At 39.2% G+C, this 17,838-nt stretch overlaps 1 protein-coding gene across 1 annotated transcript; it reads left to right on the top strand.

Moving 5' to 3' along the window:
* The first annotated feature begins 11,408 nt into the window (after positions 1-11,408).
* LOC114467887 (trace amine-associated receptor 3-like) lies at positions 11,409-13,914 on the top strand. Its single transcript, XM_028454399.1, has 3 exons — positions 11,409-12,287; positions 12,409-12,521; positions 13,181-13,914. The coding sequence occupies exons 1-3, from the start codon at positions 12,115-12,117 to the stop codon at positions 13,201-13,203; spliced, it is 309 nt and encodes a 102-aa protein (XP_028310200.1). The 5' UTR covers positions 11,409-12,114; the 3' UTR covers positions 13,204-13,914.
* The last annotated feature ends 3,924 nt before the right edge of the window (positions 13,915-17,838 follow it).

Below are 17,838 nucleotides of genomic sequence, written 5' to 3'. Positions count from 1 at the left end.
CCTAAGTTGAGGTGTGAACCAGGGTTTGTTTTTGTATGTGCAGAAGGTCCTGGTCTGCACACACATGTCCTCACAGAAGCTGATGTAAGATGTCACAGTGTCAGTGAGTTCATCTAGGTTGTCTGATGCAGCTTCAAAAACACTCCAGTCAGTGTCGACCACTTTACAGTCCTTACTACAGGCTTAGCAGACGGTTGAGTCCTTGTCGCCTGCTCCGCGACCTTCACTGCCGTGTGGGTCATCAGCTGAACGCGAAAAGGGCCGGTCCACCTCTGGTCGGCGATGTAGATGATCACGTCATTAGGCTGAATATCGTGCAGATGACCAGTTGTTGTCAGAGGAAGGGTAGTCTCCAAACACCTGGCAAACTCTCTTGGGATTGGTTGGTACCTGAACAGAAGAAAACAGGGGAAAATAAAAACAAAACAAAAACAAATAAAATACAATAAAATAAAATAAAATAAAGTGAAATGAAATGAAATGAAATAAAAGAGTAGGGGTGTTAGGGTTAGTTAACTGACTAAATGAATAGTTAGTGTGGCTCTGGTGCTCAGTTATAGCTTCCAGGAAGGCAGAGACAGGTCAGAGGTCAGGATCTGAGAGCTTTCCAGATCCTAAAAGGTGCTGCTGCACAATCACACAATGGTTAGGTGTGGGTTAGTGAGCTTTTAGCCATGCCTAGCTCAATGTTATCTGTAGCCCATTCACACGTGAGTGGGAAAAAATGAGGCTGAAAGAAAAGCAGGAAGTATTAATTTGATTCTCCTTTATTTATTTTTTTAATTTATTTATTCAGTTCATTTCCGACATGGTTGCATTCACAGAAATTCATTTGACATTCAGAGCAAAATCACATCATTGTTTTTTTTTTTTTTTTTTTTTTTTTTTCCTTTTTTCATGCCGGAAAGGGCGACGGAAAAAAGCATTATGCTTATCTAGATCCGTCCCCTAATTTGAACACAGATAATTTTACATCCAACCTCGTTTCTTCCCTTTTTTTTTTTTTTTGTTTTTTTTTTTTTTTTGTGATGTGTTCTCGTCTGCAGTCATTGTTCCTGCTGTTACTCCTCTTCACAGTCTTTTTCCTCCGTATTTCCACGAGCTTTCTTTTCCAGTCGTTGTTTACGTTCCTCCAACTCTCCAAACGTGAAGTTCTTCTTCTCTCGGAGAACCTTCATATCCTCTGAGAGTCGCCTCAGCTTACGATCCATCCGGAAGGCACATACACATACCCCCATCATTAGCAGGCCAAAGATCATGACTCCTAGCAGATAGATGTCCTCCACATCTTCCACTGTCAGCTGGGAGAGACAGAGCATCTGGCTTCTCCCTCGTGCATCCACGACATATCCACTTGGGTATGTGTCCTTTGGACACGGTATTTCGTGCTGAAGCAATTGCCTCGTTGAGAAGATTTTGTCAATGGTGCTCAATGACCAGTTGATGAGTTCCATGTCGTCGCTGTAGAGTTCAATGGAGAGTTGACTTGAGATCTGTATGCATGTAGAAATGTCCTCCTCGTTTTCTCCTTAAATTGTTTCAGATTATCGGACTGTTGTGTCTCTGCGTCAAGGCTGTTCCAGAGGTTCATGGCTCTATACACAGTACTATGTTTGCCAACGTTTGATATGATCCTGTTTGGTCTAAACACATTATTATGTCTGAATTCATAGGGATTTTGATTGTATGTGAAACGTTTTTGGATTTGATGTGGTCATTTTTTTGATGAAGCCCTAAATGCGTGTATTTGTGTGTTGTAGTGTATTATTTCTTGCAGTTTTAGGTATTTTGACTTCTCAAATAAATCGTTTGTGTGTGTGTTGTGTGGTACTTTATGTAAAATTCTTATAGCTTTTTTTTGTTGTTTAAATAGTGGTTCAAGATACGTTTTGTAGTTATTACCCCATATTTCGGAGCAGTAATTTAAGTGCGATGCTATGAGTGAAGAATAGATTGTTTTAAGTGATTTGGTATGTAGGATTTGTTGAAGCTTCCATAGGATGTAACTGCTTTTGGCAACTTTGTTTTTAACTATTTGTATATGTTTTTTCCAGGTCAGCTTGTCGTCCATCCACACTCCTAGTGCCCTATATTCTTTTACTTTTTCTATTATTTCCATGTTTAGTTTCAGTCTTATATGTCCTGTTTTTTTTCTCTTTCCAAAGTTAATGAATTTTGTTTTACTGACGTTTAGGGCTAGTTTATTTACATCTAACCATGTTTGAATTTTTAATAGTTCTTCATTTGTTGACTCTATTAGAGTTTTAATGTCTTTGCCTGAGCATAGAATGGTTGTGTCATCTGCAAACAACGTTAGTTTGAGGCAATTTGTGACTTTGAAAATGTCGTTTATGTATAGAATTAACAGTTTTGGCCCTAAAATTGAACCCTGTGGAACACCACATTGTATGGTTTGGCATTTTGATGTGTGTTCTTCAAAGTCAACATATTGTCTCCTATTTGTCATATAGCTTTTAATCCATTTTAATGCGTTGCGCTTTATTCCGTAATTTTGAAGTTTTTCTTCTAGAATATCATGATTAATTGTGTCAAAGGCTTTTTTTAGGTCCAGAAAAATTCCGAATACAAATAGTTTTTTTTCTAATGCTTCTCTTATATTCTCCGTGATGTCAATTATAGCCATTGCTGTTGAACGTCCTTTTCTAAATCCATATTGTCCTTCATGTAGTATATTATTGTCTTCTATAAATTTGTCGAGTCTGTTCATGAACAGTTTTTCCAGAATTTTTGATAGTTGTGGTAACATTGATATAGGTCGATAATTAGTGAAATTACATTTTTCTCCACCCTTGTAAATCGGTCTGATTTTTGCAATTTTCATTTTTTCTGGGAATACCCCATTCTTGAATGATAGATTACTTATATATGTTAGTGGCGGGGTTATTTCAGCTGTTATGGTTTTTATTAGACTCATAGTTAGATTATTAACGTCTCTGGATTTTTTTGAGGTACTGGTAGTGATTATTCTGTCCACCTCTGCTTCTGTTACTTCTTCGAGTACAAGGTACTTATCAATGTCTTTCTTCTCATTGTCAAAATGGTTCCATTTAAGTGTTGGGTGTTTATTTATCTCTTTCTCTATGTCTTTTCCAGTATTTATGAAAAAACTGTTGAGTTCTTGTGCTATTATGTTTTTATTGTATTCTTTTACATTGTTTATTATAAAATGGTCTGCATTTTTTTCTTTGCATTTGCGCATGGTTATGTTGTTTATTATTTCCCACAATTTTTTGTTTTTGTTTTTATTCTCTTTTAATTGTTTTTCATAATATTCTCTTTTTTTTTCTCTTAGTAAATTATTAACTTTGTTTCTGTATTTTTTATAACGTATTTCTGCTTTTAATGTTTTTTCTGTTATATATTTTTTATATAATATGTTTTCCTTTTTGCATACGTTGGCTATTTTCTTATTAATCCATGGTACATTGTTTATTTTACTTTTGGTTGTTATTTGTTTCAAAGGGCAGCATTTATCGTATATTGTCGTTATTGTGTCTGTAAATGTGTCATACGCTACGTTCACGTCTTCTTCCTTGAAGACACTCTCCCACGTCTGTCTTTTTATCTGTTGTTTAAAGTTTTCTAGTTGTTTTTCTCCTTCCAGTCTCCTGTATGTCTGTGTGTTATGATTTTCACGGTTCTTCTTCTCTTTTGCGTTTAGTATCATAAATATTGGTAAATGATCAGAGATGTCATTTATTAATATACCACTCTTTATATCTGTGTTTTGTATGTTTGTGAAGATGTTATCTATCAGTGTTGAGCTGTGTTTATTAATTCTGGTTGGTTGCGTTATGAGAGGTTTTAATCCATTTGTGTACATGCAATTGGCAAAGTCTTCAATGTGTGTATTTTTTAAAGGATTTAAAATGTTTATATTGAAGTCTCCACATATCAGTAATCTCTTATTTTTGATTTCTTCTATCATTTTGGTTAGTTTCTCATTAAATATGTCTATTTTACAGTCAGGTGCACGATACAAACAGCAGATTATTATCTTACGTCCCTCTGGACTTGTAATTTTCACTGTTATACATTCCATTACTTCTTCCACAGTTAAACTCAAAGACTCTATAATCTCCATATCTATATTTTCTTTTATGAATAGTGCTACCCCTCCTCCTGGCTTATGTAATCTGTTCTTATAGACAAATTTATATCCTTTTATCATAAAATCCATGCCTTTTTTTTTCATTCATCCAAGTTTCTGATAGTGCTATTATGTCAAACCTATACAAAGTAGAGATGTAATCCTTAATGTCTTCAAAATTTGCATACATACTGCGACAGTTACAGTGAACAAGTGACAGACCTTTTTCCTTCTTATTTTCCACTTTGAAGTCATTCTCTGTGTAGTAATGGCTGTTCGTGTATTGTTTCCAATGTGAAAAGTTGTTTGGGTCCACTTCGTCTACTTGATTAATCTCCCGTTGTTGATGTTGATGATGTTGCGGATGATTTTTAGTGATTCTGTCCATATCCATGACTTTTATCAGTGTTCTTGACTTTTAGGCACCTCATTCGTATTTTTCCAGGTCTTCCATCCTTTGGACTAGAACGGGTTTTCCATTTTCTCCTCCTGGGGGTGTGATGTAAATCCTGCAGCCTCTGGTCCAGTTTTTCACAATTTTTCCTCCTTTCTTCAGTTGGCGTGCTTTCCATGCGATACTTGCATTCTGCTTCGTCAGGTTTTCGTTCATAAACACCATCGTTCCCACAAGTTTTCTTCCTTGTCTCATTATTTCAGCTTTATATTTCACGTTGGTGAATGTAATTTTCACATCTCTGGTGTCTTTGCGTTTTGGCAGCAGCTGGCAGTAGTTGATGTTGTCTGGGTTCACTTCAATGCCTTTCGAGTCCAGGTAATCAATCACCTGTTCTTCAATCGATTTTTCGTCTTCGCTGGTCGGATCCTCTGTTTGTCTTGTTGCACTGGCGTAGCTCCTTGGCCTTATCTTTAGGCCCGTGATGATGACATCCTTTTCTCTTTCTTTTCTTTTCAAATCTTCAACCCTCGCATCCAGCGTTTTTATCTTTTCTGCATTCTTTACATTTTCTTCTTTCAGTACCTTGACATCATTCTCCAGTATTTTCAATGATTTCTCCAAGGCATTCGTCATGTTCTCCATCTTCGTAGATAGTTCCTGTCTTAAGGACATGAGATCCTGTCTCATCTCCTGTTTCATGTCCTTAATCATTTCTTTAAGCTCTTCTTTGAATAGCTTAAAGTTCTCTTCCATTTTTGTTGGCATGTCTGGGCCCAGTTTTCTCTCTTCAGATGCAGCTGGTCGCTGCTCGCTGGTAGTCAAGGTCGCGTTATCAGACGGGAGTATAGCTTTCCCGGAGAGCTCTGAAAACACGTCTTCTCTCTTCCTTGGCTCAGGAAGAACTGAGCCAAGGAGAAGCATAGCTGGAGTTTCAGTGATTCTCAAACTGTGGTACGTCTACTACCAGTGGTACGCTGATACCTGGTGAGAAGCAACAATTTGAGAACCACTGTTTACAAGGACATGCAAGTCGGACGGAGAAGGACATGCAAGTCAGACGGAAAAGTGTGGAGTGTGACGACATGTCTTCCCAAGATGAATACATACAATTGGGAGACATGGAGATGTGAAAATAAATAAATAAAGTTATTTATTTATTTAAATTTGTGTTTTGTTTTTCTTTGCTATCTCTAATTTCTGAAGGAGAAATCTTGCTCTATCCTTTATTTATTCTGAATAATGTTAACACTCCACACCTAATAACATCACCTAATTATTTTTATAGAGCTGAATTTGTCAGTTCATTTGATTAATTATTTTCCCCCATAACACTAGCATGCCCAAGGTTTTCTTACTCCTGCTGCCCTGCCCAGAGGCCGCCAAATGACACTCATTTGCAACTCAGTGGGCCACCTCTTTTATGTAAATGCAGCCATTCGATCGGAATGTGCAGCTGGGCAGTGACAAACTTTGGGGGTTGGTGTAAATGATGGCCAGTGTTGAGAAACCAGTGTTTCTTCCATGTAGATGATGGTTGTTAATCCAAATAACATTATATGGAATTATTGGATAAGAATGGCCAAATTAATATGAGCCATGTGTGTTGTGATCAATTAATAAACCACAATAAATAAAATTAAAAAAAGAAAAACAGTAATAAAGCAACCAAGCTCCTGTTTCCTACTCCTGTATTTTCACAATTTACCTTTATTGTTTTTGTGCTTATAAATCAAATGTATTGTTGCTATTTATGGTAAAGCAAGATTTCCGAGTGTGAAAAGGACTGTTTGAGTTCTCACTTTAAAAAGGTAAATTCACGAGGTCCACCATTCACTAACCAGGTCCATGATTTATTTTATTAAGCTATTATTTTACAAATTTGAAGAAAGTGCACAAGATGCACAAAGAATCAATGCTTCAACAGGGAAAAACAATCTCAATCTCTGTTTACACCATCAGTTATGCTGACATTATCCCTCTTGACCTTTGACCCAATGCGGAAGTACTGAATCACAGTGAAAGTTTGAAAAGGCTTATCACCTCAAGGTGAAAAAATAGCCAACTCAGGGCAGATATTTCACTGACTCTGGCGACTGAGAAGCAAGGATGTCAAAAGTTTACAGCTCTCAGCAGGCTTTGGAGATGATCCTAAATGACGCCAACCCCTGTGACTCCGATGGAGAAGAAATATCCCTTCAGCTGAGTTCTGACTGAAATTTCTTCCGGTAAGATTTTCTAAACATCCTTTTTTTTGTTTGCTGATTATGGCAGTTGTGTTTTTAATGTTTCATTAATCACATCTCAAAAATATGATCACCCTATAGATGAGGAGGATTCGCCACCTTCAGAAAAGAGAGGTCGCCTGGAGACACACGAGCGGCTGACAGAGACGGCAAAAGACGGCACAGTGTGGCGTGAAGAACAGGTCGGAAGGCCTCTCCATCACAGCCCAATTGAAGGTCATGTCACAGATGGAGAGCCAACTGCTTTGGCCAGAAGAAAGGTGACGAGTCGCTTACAGAGTTTCTTTTGCTTCATAACTCTGGAAATGCTTCGGACCATTCAGGAGTGGACTGTCCAGCATGCACTCCAGACACAACATGAGAACTGGTTCATGGCCATACCTGAACTAATGGCGTTCATTGCCATCCTGCTTCTGTGGGGGATTGTCCGCCTTCCATCGCTGCATGACGCATGGTCAGCAAAACTGGGACCGCCCCTGATCAACAGGATTATGGCTCGAAACCGTTTCAAGGACATCATGCAGCATCTACGCTTCGACGACAAGGACACACGCGGTGAAGGAGTTGCGACTGACCGGTTTGCTGCAATCTCTGACGTTTGGGGGTCTTTTGTTGCCAACTGCATCACTTCGTACAACCCAGGCAGGCACATCACCATAGATGAGCAACTTTTTCCAACTAAGACTCACTGTTGTTTCTTGCAATACATTGCAACGAAGCCGGACAAGTTTGGTATCAAGTTCTGTGTGGCATGTGACCTTAAATCCAAGTATGTGTGCAAAATCATCCCATATCTTGGCAAAGACCCCAGTCGTCCACCTGGGGAGAGATTGTCTGAAAATGTGGTGATGAAGCTTATGGAACCGTTTATGGACAAAGGAAGAACTGTTACAACCGACAATTTTTTCACTTCATTGTCACTAGCACGTCGACTGCACAGCCGGAAGACCACCCTCCTTGGCACAGTCAATAAGATTCGCCGGGAGCTTCCAGATTCAGCTAAAAAGAATTTGGCCCGTGAGGAATTCAGCACACAAGTGTTTTCAACCTCTGGTGCCACACTGACTGTTTATGTGCCCAAACTGCCTCCTTAGTAGCGTGCACAGCGTGGTGGAGACTGAGGCTACTCGGAAAAAAAAGCCGAACACAGTCACCGACTACAACAGCATGAAATGCAGTGTGGACGTCATGGACCAGATGGTTCGAAAGTACACTGTGCGTTCAGGAACACGGCGTTGGCCAGTCGCTGTGTTTTACAACATGATTGACATTGCAGCGCTGAACGCACATGTGCTTTATCAGGCATGCACTGGGGTCAAGGAGAGAAGGGTGGACTTCTTGCTGGAGCTTGCAAATGAGCTTGCCCGGTCTCATATGGCAGCCAAGGAGGTGAATGAGCAAAACCTTCAGCAACAACCACCCACACCTGATGTGGGGAAAAGGGCATTGTGCCAGGTGAAGTGTTGCTGCAGGAAAAACCGTGCCACCAAGCGTTGTATGTATTGTGACAAGTTTGCATGTGGCAAATGCATAAAGGAGGTGTGGCAGTGCCAGAATTGTTCACAAAATCTCTATTAAATAAATTTCACCAAGAATGCAAACAAACTGTTGCCGTCTCACTATTACTACTTACTACTTTCTGTTGCAAAAGTTGAAATATAAGTTGCAACCTCTATGTAGCTGCTGTATGGGAAACACAAAGGAGAATACAAAAGGTCTTTGTGTCCTGGAACCTACCTAGCCACCCCCCCACCCTAGCTGAGGGGGGAGTAGTGGCCTCAGTAACATAACAATGGTCACAAGCTGAGTTGTTCACACCCGCCATCTGACACCAGCTTGGACATTAAAGGTATAGGTGTCAAATGACACCACTCTGGTCATGCTAGTGATAATTGTTATTTGAGACGTAATTTACTTAATTTTTAAGCTAAATTGGTGGCAAAAGTGTCACTTATTTTGTGTCTGAACCAGAGTTAAGGAAAATTATTGCGCTTTTAAGGTTCGACAGAATTAAAGTTAAGTTGAGTCGAACAATCATATTGTCTTTTGCTCTCTGTGTTTATCCCATTCGTAGGAGTGACGAGCCATAGCACGGTTTGGAGAGCTTCCTTAAATGCTCGGAAGTTACTTACCTTTAAACTACCTCATTTATATCTATCAATTATTAAAAATTTCAGGAGGACCCTCTTTAAATCTCAGGCGAAACAGATTGGGCCACCAACCCAATGTTGAGAACATTTATTTTTACCCTTTTAAATGTCTAAACCCAGTGAAAGTGTTTTATGGTCTTGCACGCTAAGTGCTGGTGGGGAAAGAAAATGGTTGGAGGGTTTTGAGTTATATCATTTTTTTATGATAAAATACAAATCAAAAATCAAAGGGATGTTGGCCCTCTCCTTTCCCCCCTTTTTACATAAGAATACATTTTGATTCTTAAAACTATATGATAAATGTCATTGGAAAATCACTTATCTGATCATTTTGGATGTGTCTCCGTTTTCCTCTCTCTTGTGTCCACCTGCTTTTGTGCCCTCCAGCCTCCTCGACCTCCTCCTCCTCAGCCATAAAGGTCAAAGCCAGGGTCAACTGTACGCTCCCTTTGGAAATTTGAAGATTGTCCCCACTTTTGCAGTTGGATTGGAAGTCTCTGTAGTCTCTGGAATAGATATTATGTTAGAACATCCACAATATGTCATACTGTCCCGTATCTATTTCAATCTATTTCCCCTTTGCTTCCCAGTTATATTTATGGACAATACTTCCCTTCAATTCTCATCCTTCATAATAAGAAGCAGTGACCAGGCATGACGGCTGTAGGAGGCAGGATCGGAGTCGAAAAGGCGGTGGCATTTTCTGTTCGGAAACACTCAGAAACAGAAAGAGAGGAAAACATTAAGACTTAGATGAATCATCTAAAATATCCCTTTTCTTTTGCTGGATTTGCCACAAAAAAAACACCACTTTAAAAATAAAATAGACTAATATAAGACCTCCTTACGGTTATTTGACTCATTCTGCGCTAGTGCAACTTGCGGTGATGACGCGCTGGTGACGACATAATCCAAGATGGCGGCGGCCCGGACTACAGCCGATACTATGAAATAAAAGCCTTAAAAGACATGGATATAATGAAAAGAGTGGATGGACAGAGACATAAACATGCAGACTTTCACACGGACACACACAGACTTATTAAACACACACGGACCTCGGTAAACGGAACAGGCTTCACCGGCCGGCAGGCACTAGGACCCAGAGGTGCATACTGCATATCACAGGCTGTGATATCACCAGTTAATCATTTTACCTGTTATTAGAGCTACTATCTTTACCAGGGAGATAATATTTATTACTGGTGATTGTTTTCTGGAGTTTTACTGAGATTTTTACCGGTGATTAGTTCATATCTCCCTTGCGCTCCGCGGTCCAAACTGACACCGTAGGCAAGACACACACACACACACACACACATCACTCAGTCACATTAAGGAAGGTTGCGGTCATTATACAGGGTGGATTAAAGAAAGAATAAAAGATTGTTTAATCCCGTTCTTCTCCGTGTTATTATCACATTATAAAAAAGTTTAAAAATAGCAGGAGTTAGTGCTGGTCTCGAAAGGTCCTGAGAGAAAATCCGGAGTCCGAGACAAGACCGAGTCAAAATGCTTCAGACTATATATATATTGATATATGAAATATTATAGTTTTCTATATCGCCAAAATAGAAAACTCGATACATCTTGAATCTCGATATATCGCCCAGCCCTAATTCCTAAATTATAAAACAGCCTAAATAAAAACATAAATGTGTATATGAAGCACGTTGCATATTTACTGTCAATTTCACATTGCAAGTCTTTAAGTTAGACATTAACATTTTATTTTCTTTATATATTTTCTTTTAGTTTGTCTTACTCATGTGGTTCTCTGGTATTCACTAATGACTTATTAGACATATTTATTACAGGCTTTACATTCTTTAACACTTTTCAAAGCAGTGTATATTTGTGACGCTTGTGATTGGAGGATTTTTCATGGTGACTTACGACGTTAAAATCTCAGTTATTAATCTAACAGAATGTGTAACTGTGTCACATCCTGCTGCTCTTTAGGAAGATAAACTCTGTGTCACATTTTACAACGTATTTACACCAGTTCTTCTTCATTCATCTCTTTTCTGAGTTGTGTCCGGGTTTGTTGGCGCTGTCGGCACTAATCTCGCGAGAACTACAACCTGAAATGGACTGAGTGGCAGTGACGCGTTCAGTTTAGTAAGGCATCTTTTAATTATTATTACATTAAAAATGGGATATTTACAGGAAAATGCTAATACGGGAAGATGGCGGGAAAGAGGGGTAAAATACGGGAGTTTCCTGGCCAAAACAGGATACTTGACAGGTATGGGTTGGATATCCTCCCCCCCTCTTTACATAGCCCCTGTCCTCTACCCCCCACCCCATGACCAACCCCCACCTACCCACGTGCTATGTTTCACTGTGACTGTGTAAAAAACTGTGTTTTTGTAGCTGAGAGGTTTTTCCTGGTTCTGTACTTTGTTCTCATTTATGGAAATCAGTTCATCTGATTTTTCCCCTCACCTCTTTTTATGTTTTCCCATTTTTCATTTAAATTTGGGTTGTTTCCAATGCCCTTGGTGACCCACAGTTCTCCCGTTCTTGTCTCTCATGTTATTTGTGACTGTTCTTCCACGTTCTCTTTAGACAGGATGATACTGAAATGTTTGTACAGCACTTTGTGGTTTTTACCTGTGAAAAGTGCTCAAAAATACAGATTACTTACTTACTTACTTCCTTGACGCTACAGTCCCAAATGCACAGTGAAAGCCTTTTGGCAAAGCATGGTGAAAGAACTTGTCTGGCTAAATTAAAACCCCTGCGTCTGTCAGAGCTACGTTCCGGTACCATCTCAGGAAGTTCAATACAGTGGGTCACTGTGATTTGTTATCAGCTGTGGTCATCTAAATCATCATTATCTACTCTACCAAAATATCACAGATAAAAACAGCCAAATAACTTTTCTACTCAGGCTCGCTGGCCTTCGAGGTAAGGAGAGGAACTCTGACACCTTTGGATTTTAAAGGACTTTGAAGTAGAACGTCTGCTCCACATGTTTGGAGAACACAGTTAAAGTGATGCATCTGATGCTGATGCTTCCACAGGGAGCTAATTCAAATACAATTATTTCAGCATTACGTAATGTGTAGATCAGGCGGTCTCTGAGGGAGGTCCAGTCCTCAGGTCCAGCCTCCACATCCCTGTGTTGGAGCAGGAATAATATATCAGTTGTTCATCAGAGAGGCTGAGGCAGAATGAGGCAGAGCTCATCAGCTTCTTCTCCTCACTATGAGCACACCTGATGAAGCTGAGCTCTGCTATCCACACCTAGGAAACTCTTCATGCAGGAGGTTTGTGCGTTCTCACTCAGTGTCTGTGCTCCTTCACATCATCCTGTCCTCCATCTCTGTGCTCACTGTGACTCTCAACCTGCTGGTCATCATCTCCATCTCACACTTCAGGTATTGACATGTTATGTTGTTTTATGACTTGTTATGTTGTTAGACTCCTGCTGTTTTCTGCTTTGATGACAATTGTTGTATCGTATAATGATATCAGTGTGTTGCTCTCTATCTCCTCCAGGAAGCTGCACACTCCCACTAACTTCCTCCTCCTCTCTCTGGCTGTGTCAGATTTCTCTGTCGGGGTAATCTGGATTTTTCTGAACCTCCTTATCGATGGCTGCTGGTTTTTAGGTGCAGGCTGGTGTGTTTTTTATGCAGCATTAAGTTTTGTTTCAACCTCTGCCTCAATAGGAACTGTTATGCTGATATCAGTTGATCGCTATGTGGCTGTTTGTGATCCAATGCATTATCAAACTAAAGTCACTAAAAACAGAGCAAATATGAGCATTGTTCTATGTTGGGCTGGTTCTACTCTCTTTCAATGTCTGAAGCTATATTACAACATAGAAAATCCAGGTCAGTTTGATTCCTGTGGTGGAGAGTGTGCAATTTATGTCCATCCTGTTGCTAGAATTGTGAATCTCTTTCTCAAGTTCATCATTCCAATCAGCATCATAGTGGTCCTGTATGTGAGAGTGTTTATGGTGGCTGTGTCTCAGGCCCGGGCCATGCGCTCTCATGTTACAGCAGTGACACTTCAGAGTTCACAGAAGGTTAACAGGTCAGAGCTGAAAGCTGCCAGAACTCTGGGTGTAGTGATTGTTGTGTTTCTAATGTGTTTAACTCCACTTTACATTGTTTTACTTACATCAGGGTTTGGAGTGGGAAGTGCAACATCTTACATTTTTGTTTTAGGTCTGTTTTACTTCAACTCCCTGCTTAATCCTGTGATCTATGTGTTTATGTATCCCTGGTTCAGGAAATGTGTGAAATGTGTTCTATCTCTTCAGATCCTGAAGTCTGGCTCCAGTGAGGCCAACATACTGTAAAGAGGAAAAGTCAGGGACAATGTGTGGCTGGGATATTAAACAGTCACTGTAAAACTGTGGTGATGTGTGATGAATGTTCTGTTTACTTTAGCCATGAATGAAAAGAGAGCACCTGCTGACGTGTTGTTTCTAGAAAAAGAGTTTTCACATTTTATTTGATATTTTGAAGACAAAACTGTATATCATTATTAAAGTTAAATTCAAAACAGAGATATTTCACATTATAAAAGGCATGATATTGTTTCACTGATCAGTGGATGTAAAATCATTCTATGGATTTATGTGCATTAATCATACAAACACTTTATACCACAAGTCTGTTCCTTTTTATCATTAACAAAAAACAAACATGTTCCTTTTCAGATCCTGAAGTCTGGCTGAAGTGAGGCCAACATACTGTAAATCACATAAGCTTGTGGAAAGATCTAACTTGAACAAAAAAAAAAACCTTTTAAGCGATCAATCTGTTGTTGTGTCACAGACCTGACATGTTTTGATATTTTTATGTACAACTGATCTGAAGTACAATCAGAAGTTGCTGATGTGGAGACAAATGTGCACCAATCACATGCACAGCAAGTGGATTCCTGTAAAGTTCAACAAATAATAGAAATGATAAAACATACATGTTTCAATTGTGAATAAAACACAAAGTGTAAAGTTAGGCAATAGTTTATTAAGAACATTCAAATAAAGCAGGGGACTATCAAATGTTATCTGATCACACTTTACCCCTGTTGTTTACAGTGTTACTTTTAAAGATTTATGAAATAAAAACTTATTGTGAAATAAAAGTGACTTGTGTCCTCGTTTCTGGGAAAGTACCACATCACACAGCTGTCCAGTAATGTCTTAACTTGCAGTGGCCCAAAAGTAAAATGTACAGATGCACAGAATAACACAATATGATTAGATTAACATTTACAACAGTTTTATTATTCTCAGTATAAACCACCAGTCTAAACACATGTTTTTTTGGTGGAAGGGGGTTTAAAACACAATGAAGTCTGTACAGTATGGAAGCTATAAAAGAATTAATCCCACAATGAGGAAAATCCATTATCATAGACAATTAAAAAAATTGACATTTGTGTGTAGTTGAAGATATAATGTGAAAAATGAAGTAAAAAGGTGAGAATGTGTAACTCACAAAAAAAAGAGATCGGAAGAAAGACAATGCTTTGAAATGAAAATTCATATTTAATAATTAAATATGTATGAACTTAACTCAGCTACCCTTACTGAGTGTGTGAGTAGGCAGCACGCTGGTGTGTAGTATGTAGTGCAGGACTATTCAACTACATCTGGCTGTGGGCCATAATGTCGGAAGGCTATGGTTTGTAGGCCAGACATTCTTGGCACTTTTGCTCTTTTTTTCTTTCTTCTTCTTTTAGCCTTGTCTGCACATGCTGTCAAGGGTCAATACTACATGAAGTGCAATCTTTTTAAGACAGCAATACAAGTATTTATTTATTTATTTTTTTATTGCAATGAAATAAATGAGTTGTTATGCTGCAAACAAGTGGAACATACTGCCAGCAGAGCTGAAGTCAGCATCCAATTTTTAAATCAAAGGTAAAGGCACTCTTTTACTATTGTGAGGGTCTGTTGGGAACATCTGGCCGAGTCCGGTCAGAAGAAGCTTTAACTCTTTTTTTTTTTTTTTTTTTTTTTTTTTTTTTTTTTTTTTCTCAAAAAAAAAAAAAAAAAAAAAAAAAAAAAAAAAAAAAAAAGAAGAAGCTTTAACTCTGACCTCAGGGAGAGCTTCAACCATGTGTCGCGGGAAGCAGTCGATGGGTTCCATGGCTGTAATGTAGTCGGTGCTGGCCTGCTGCCCGGCAGAGCACCAGACCAGCGGTCCCAGTCCTGGTTATCGAAAGCTGGGTCTGGACCAGAGCTTTCCGGCCTGCTGCCCGGCAGAGCACCAGGCCAGCGGTCCCAGTCCTGATTATGGAAAGCTGGGTCTGGCCCCTCTTCTGGAAACCCCTCTGCCCTCACTGTCACAGTTTGGAACGTGTCAGACCTGTTCCTTAAGGGGGGGAGCTATGTCAGGTTCTGTGTAGTTTGAGTTGTCTGTAGCCCTTGTGGTCCTCTTTTTGTTCTGTAAGTCTTTGTGCACTGTAGTTTATATTATAGTTCTTGTTACATGTGTTAACTCTTGTCTTTGTGTTCCCAGGTATTCCTCTGCGCTTGGGTCCTCTTCATTTACAACTCTGACATGCGACAGTTAGCAATCAGTGATGGAAATAATAAACAATATTGTGTTTTTTAAGCTCTGGCTGCATAAAACAATGGGTCAGAAAAGACTTCCGTCTTGCCGTCTTATCGATTGAAAAAGACTAGCTTCAGCATCTGAGTCACAACAGAGTGATGCACCAATTTGCCACCATTAAAAACAGATGGCATTCATGATGTTTCCATCCACCAAGTAACTTACAATTGTAGTCTTTTTTTCTTGTTAATGCTGTAAACAAACTGTTACTGTGAAAACCTATGTTTGTTGTTGTACTGTATTAAAAAAAACAGTTTGTGTGCTACGTTCGCTCACATCCTCTGCATGTCTTTAAAACATAGTGACAACCCTGCTGGAGCCCCAAATCTTTAGTGAAAGCCTTTTGACAAAGCATGGTGAAAGAACTTGTCTGGCTAAATTAAAACCCTTTAAGCATCATAGTGGTCCTGTATGTGAGAGTGTTTATGGTGGCTGTGTCTCAGGCCCGGGCCATGCGCTCTCATGTTACAGTGGTGACACTTCAGAGTTCACAGAAGGTTAACAGGTCAGAGCTGAAAGCTGCCAGAACTCTGGGTGTAGTGGTGGTTGTGTTTCTAATGTGTTTAACTCCACTTTACCTTGTTTTACTTACAACAGGGTTTGGAGTGAAAAGTGTATCATCTTACATTTTTGTTTTAGGTCTGTTTTACTTCAACTCCCTGCTTAATCCTGTGATCTATGTGTTTCTGTATCCCTGGTTCAGGAAATGTGTGAAATGTGTTCTATCTCTTCAGATCCTGAAATGTGTCTCCAGTGAGGCCAACATACTGTAAAGAGGAAAAGTCAGGGACAATGTGTGGCTGGGATATTAAACAGTCACTGTAAAACTGTGGTGATGTGTGATGAATGTTCCAGACTTCTGTTTACTTTAGCCATGAATGAAAAGAGAGCACCTGCTGACGTGTTGTTTCTAGAAAATGACTTTTCACATTTTATTTGGTATTTTGAAGACAAAACCAGCGTTGGGTAACGCGTTACTGCCCCAACATTACTTTTTACAGTAACTAGTTCTGTAACGCAATATTTTTTTAAAGAAAAAACGCCGTTACCTTTACAATATGGTGAGTTTGTCCATTACTTTGCTAGCTGCAGTGTACTTCCTGTTTACAATGACGCTACATATTTTTGCGGGACGCCGTGCCAACCACAGTAAAACAGAATAAGAAGAATTGTCAGCGTGTTTCTGTTTACATCACGTGTGTCAATCATGGCGAGTCAACGCGAGAGCAGGACGTGCTTCTCAGAGTATAAATATGTGTATTATTTTACTCATCTGTCTCCAAAAGATGCATCGGTGAAGCTAAGCTAACGCTGCGTTGGTGTACGTGATGGAAGCGTATGGATTTTAAAGGACTGTGACTGTTATCCAGGGACAGATCAGCCAAAGCTATTGATCAGTATGTTGTTGTAAATAAGAAGCCTGTCGCTACTGAGTCACTGCTAACATCAGCTTGTTAGCCTGATATGTTTTGCATTGTGTAGCTGAGAAAAATGCTGTGAATTTGTTTTTCCACATTTATTTTTAAAAGCATTTTCAACAGCAGAATGTGCACCTGGAATACACACAGCTTACTTTACATTACTGTGCTAAGGCTGAAAAAATACTGTTTTAATTTTGGAGCAGCTGTTTTGTGCTTTATATGCACATCATTTATGGTTGTTTTATAGCAGTTTTTGCAAAGCAGAGTTGGTCAAAATTTATTCCGAATGTTTATTCAGATTACTTTCATTTAGAAGGTTTTCTGTGTTTATGTTGAACATTATGCTAGTTTTTGTACTTAAGCTGTAAGGGAACATTCTAAGGCTAAACACAATGGTAAATGGTAAATGGACTTGATTTATATAGCGCTTTATCAACACACTGAAACAGTCTCAAAGCGCTTTACATATCAGCTCACTCACCCATTCACTCTCACATTCACACACCAATGGGACAGGACTGCCATGCAAGGTGCTAGTCAACCATTGGGAGCAACTTAGGGTTCAGTGTCTTGCCCAAGGACACTTCGACACATAGTCAGGTACTGGGATCGAACCCCCAACCTCTCGATCAGAAGACGACCCACTACCACCTGAGCCATGGTCGCCCTTTTATTCACTGTTTTATGATGCTGAAGCCACTTTAATTTTTTATCTTTGATTTTGAATAATATTCAGGTTGTTTTGTGTTTTGTTTATTTCACAATTCCTTGTAACATTTTCAGTTTCTGCTGGTCTCAGGTAAATAAACTGGTATTGAAAGAATACTTAGTGTTTGAGTCAGATTGGTGTTTGTAAAGACTAATACTGAGCAGAGTTTAGTTCTGTTAATGTAAATGATTATAAACTGTAGGGTTGGATACAGTAA

This window comes from Gouania willdenowi, chromosome 8, assembly GCF_900634775.1.
Source record: "Gouania willdenowi chromosome 8, fGouWil2.1, whole genome shotgun sequence".
NCBI lineage: Eukaryota > Metazoa > Chordata > Actinopteri > Blenniiformes > Gobiesocidae > Gouania > Gouania willdenowi.
Note: the sequence above shows the minus strand (reverse complement) of the source record. Positions and strands in the feature narration are given on the sequence as shown.

Coding starts and splice junctions, on each gene's coding strand:
- LOC114467887 (XM_028454399.1), top strand. CDS start 12,115: ATGAGCACACCTGATGAAGCTGAGCTCTGCTATCCACACCTAGGAAAC. Junction 12,288..12,408: donor ATCTCCATCTCACACTTCAG/GTATTGACATGT, acceptor TATCTCCTCCAG/GAAGCTGCACACTCCCACTA. Junction 12,522..13,180: donor CGATGGCTGCTGGTTTTTAG/GTGCAGGCTGGT, acceptor CTATCTCTTCAG/ATCCTGAAGTCTGGCTCCAG.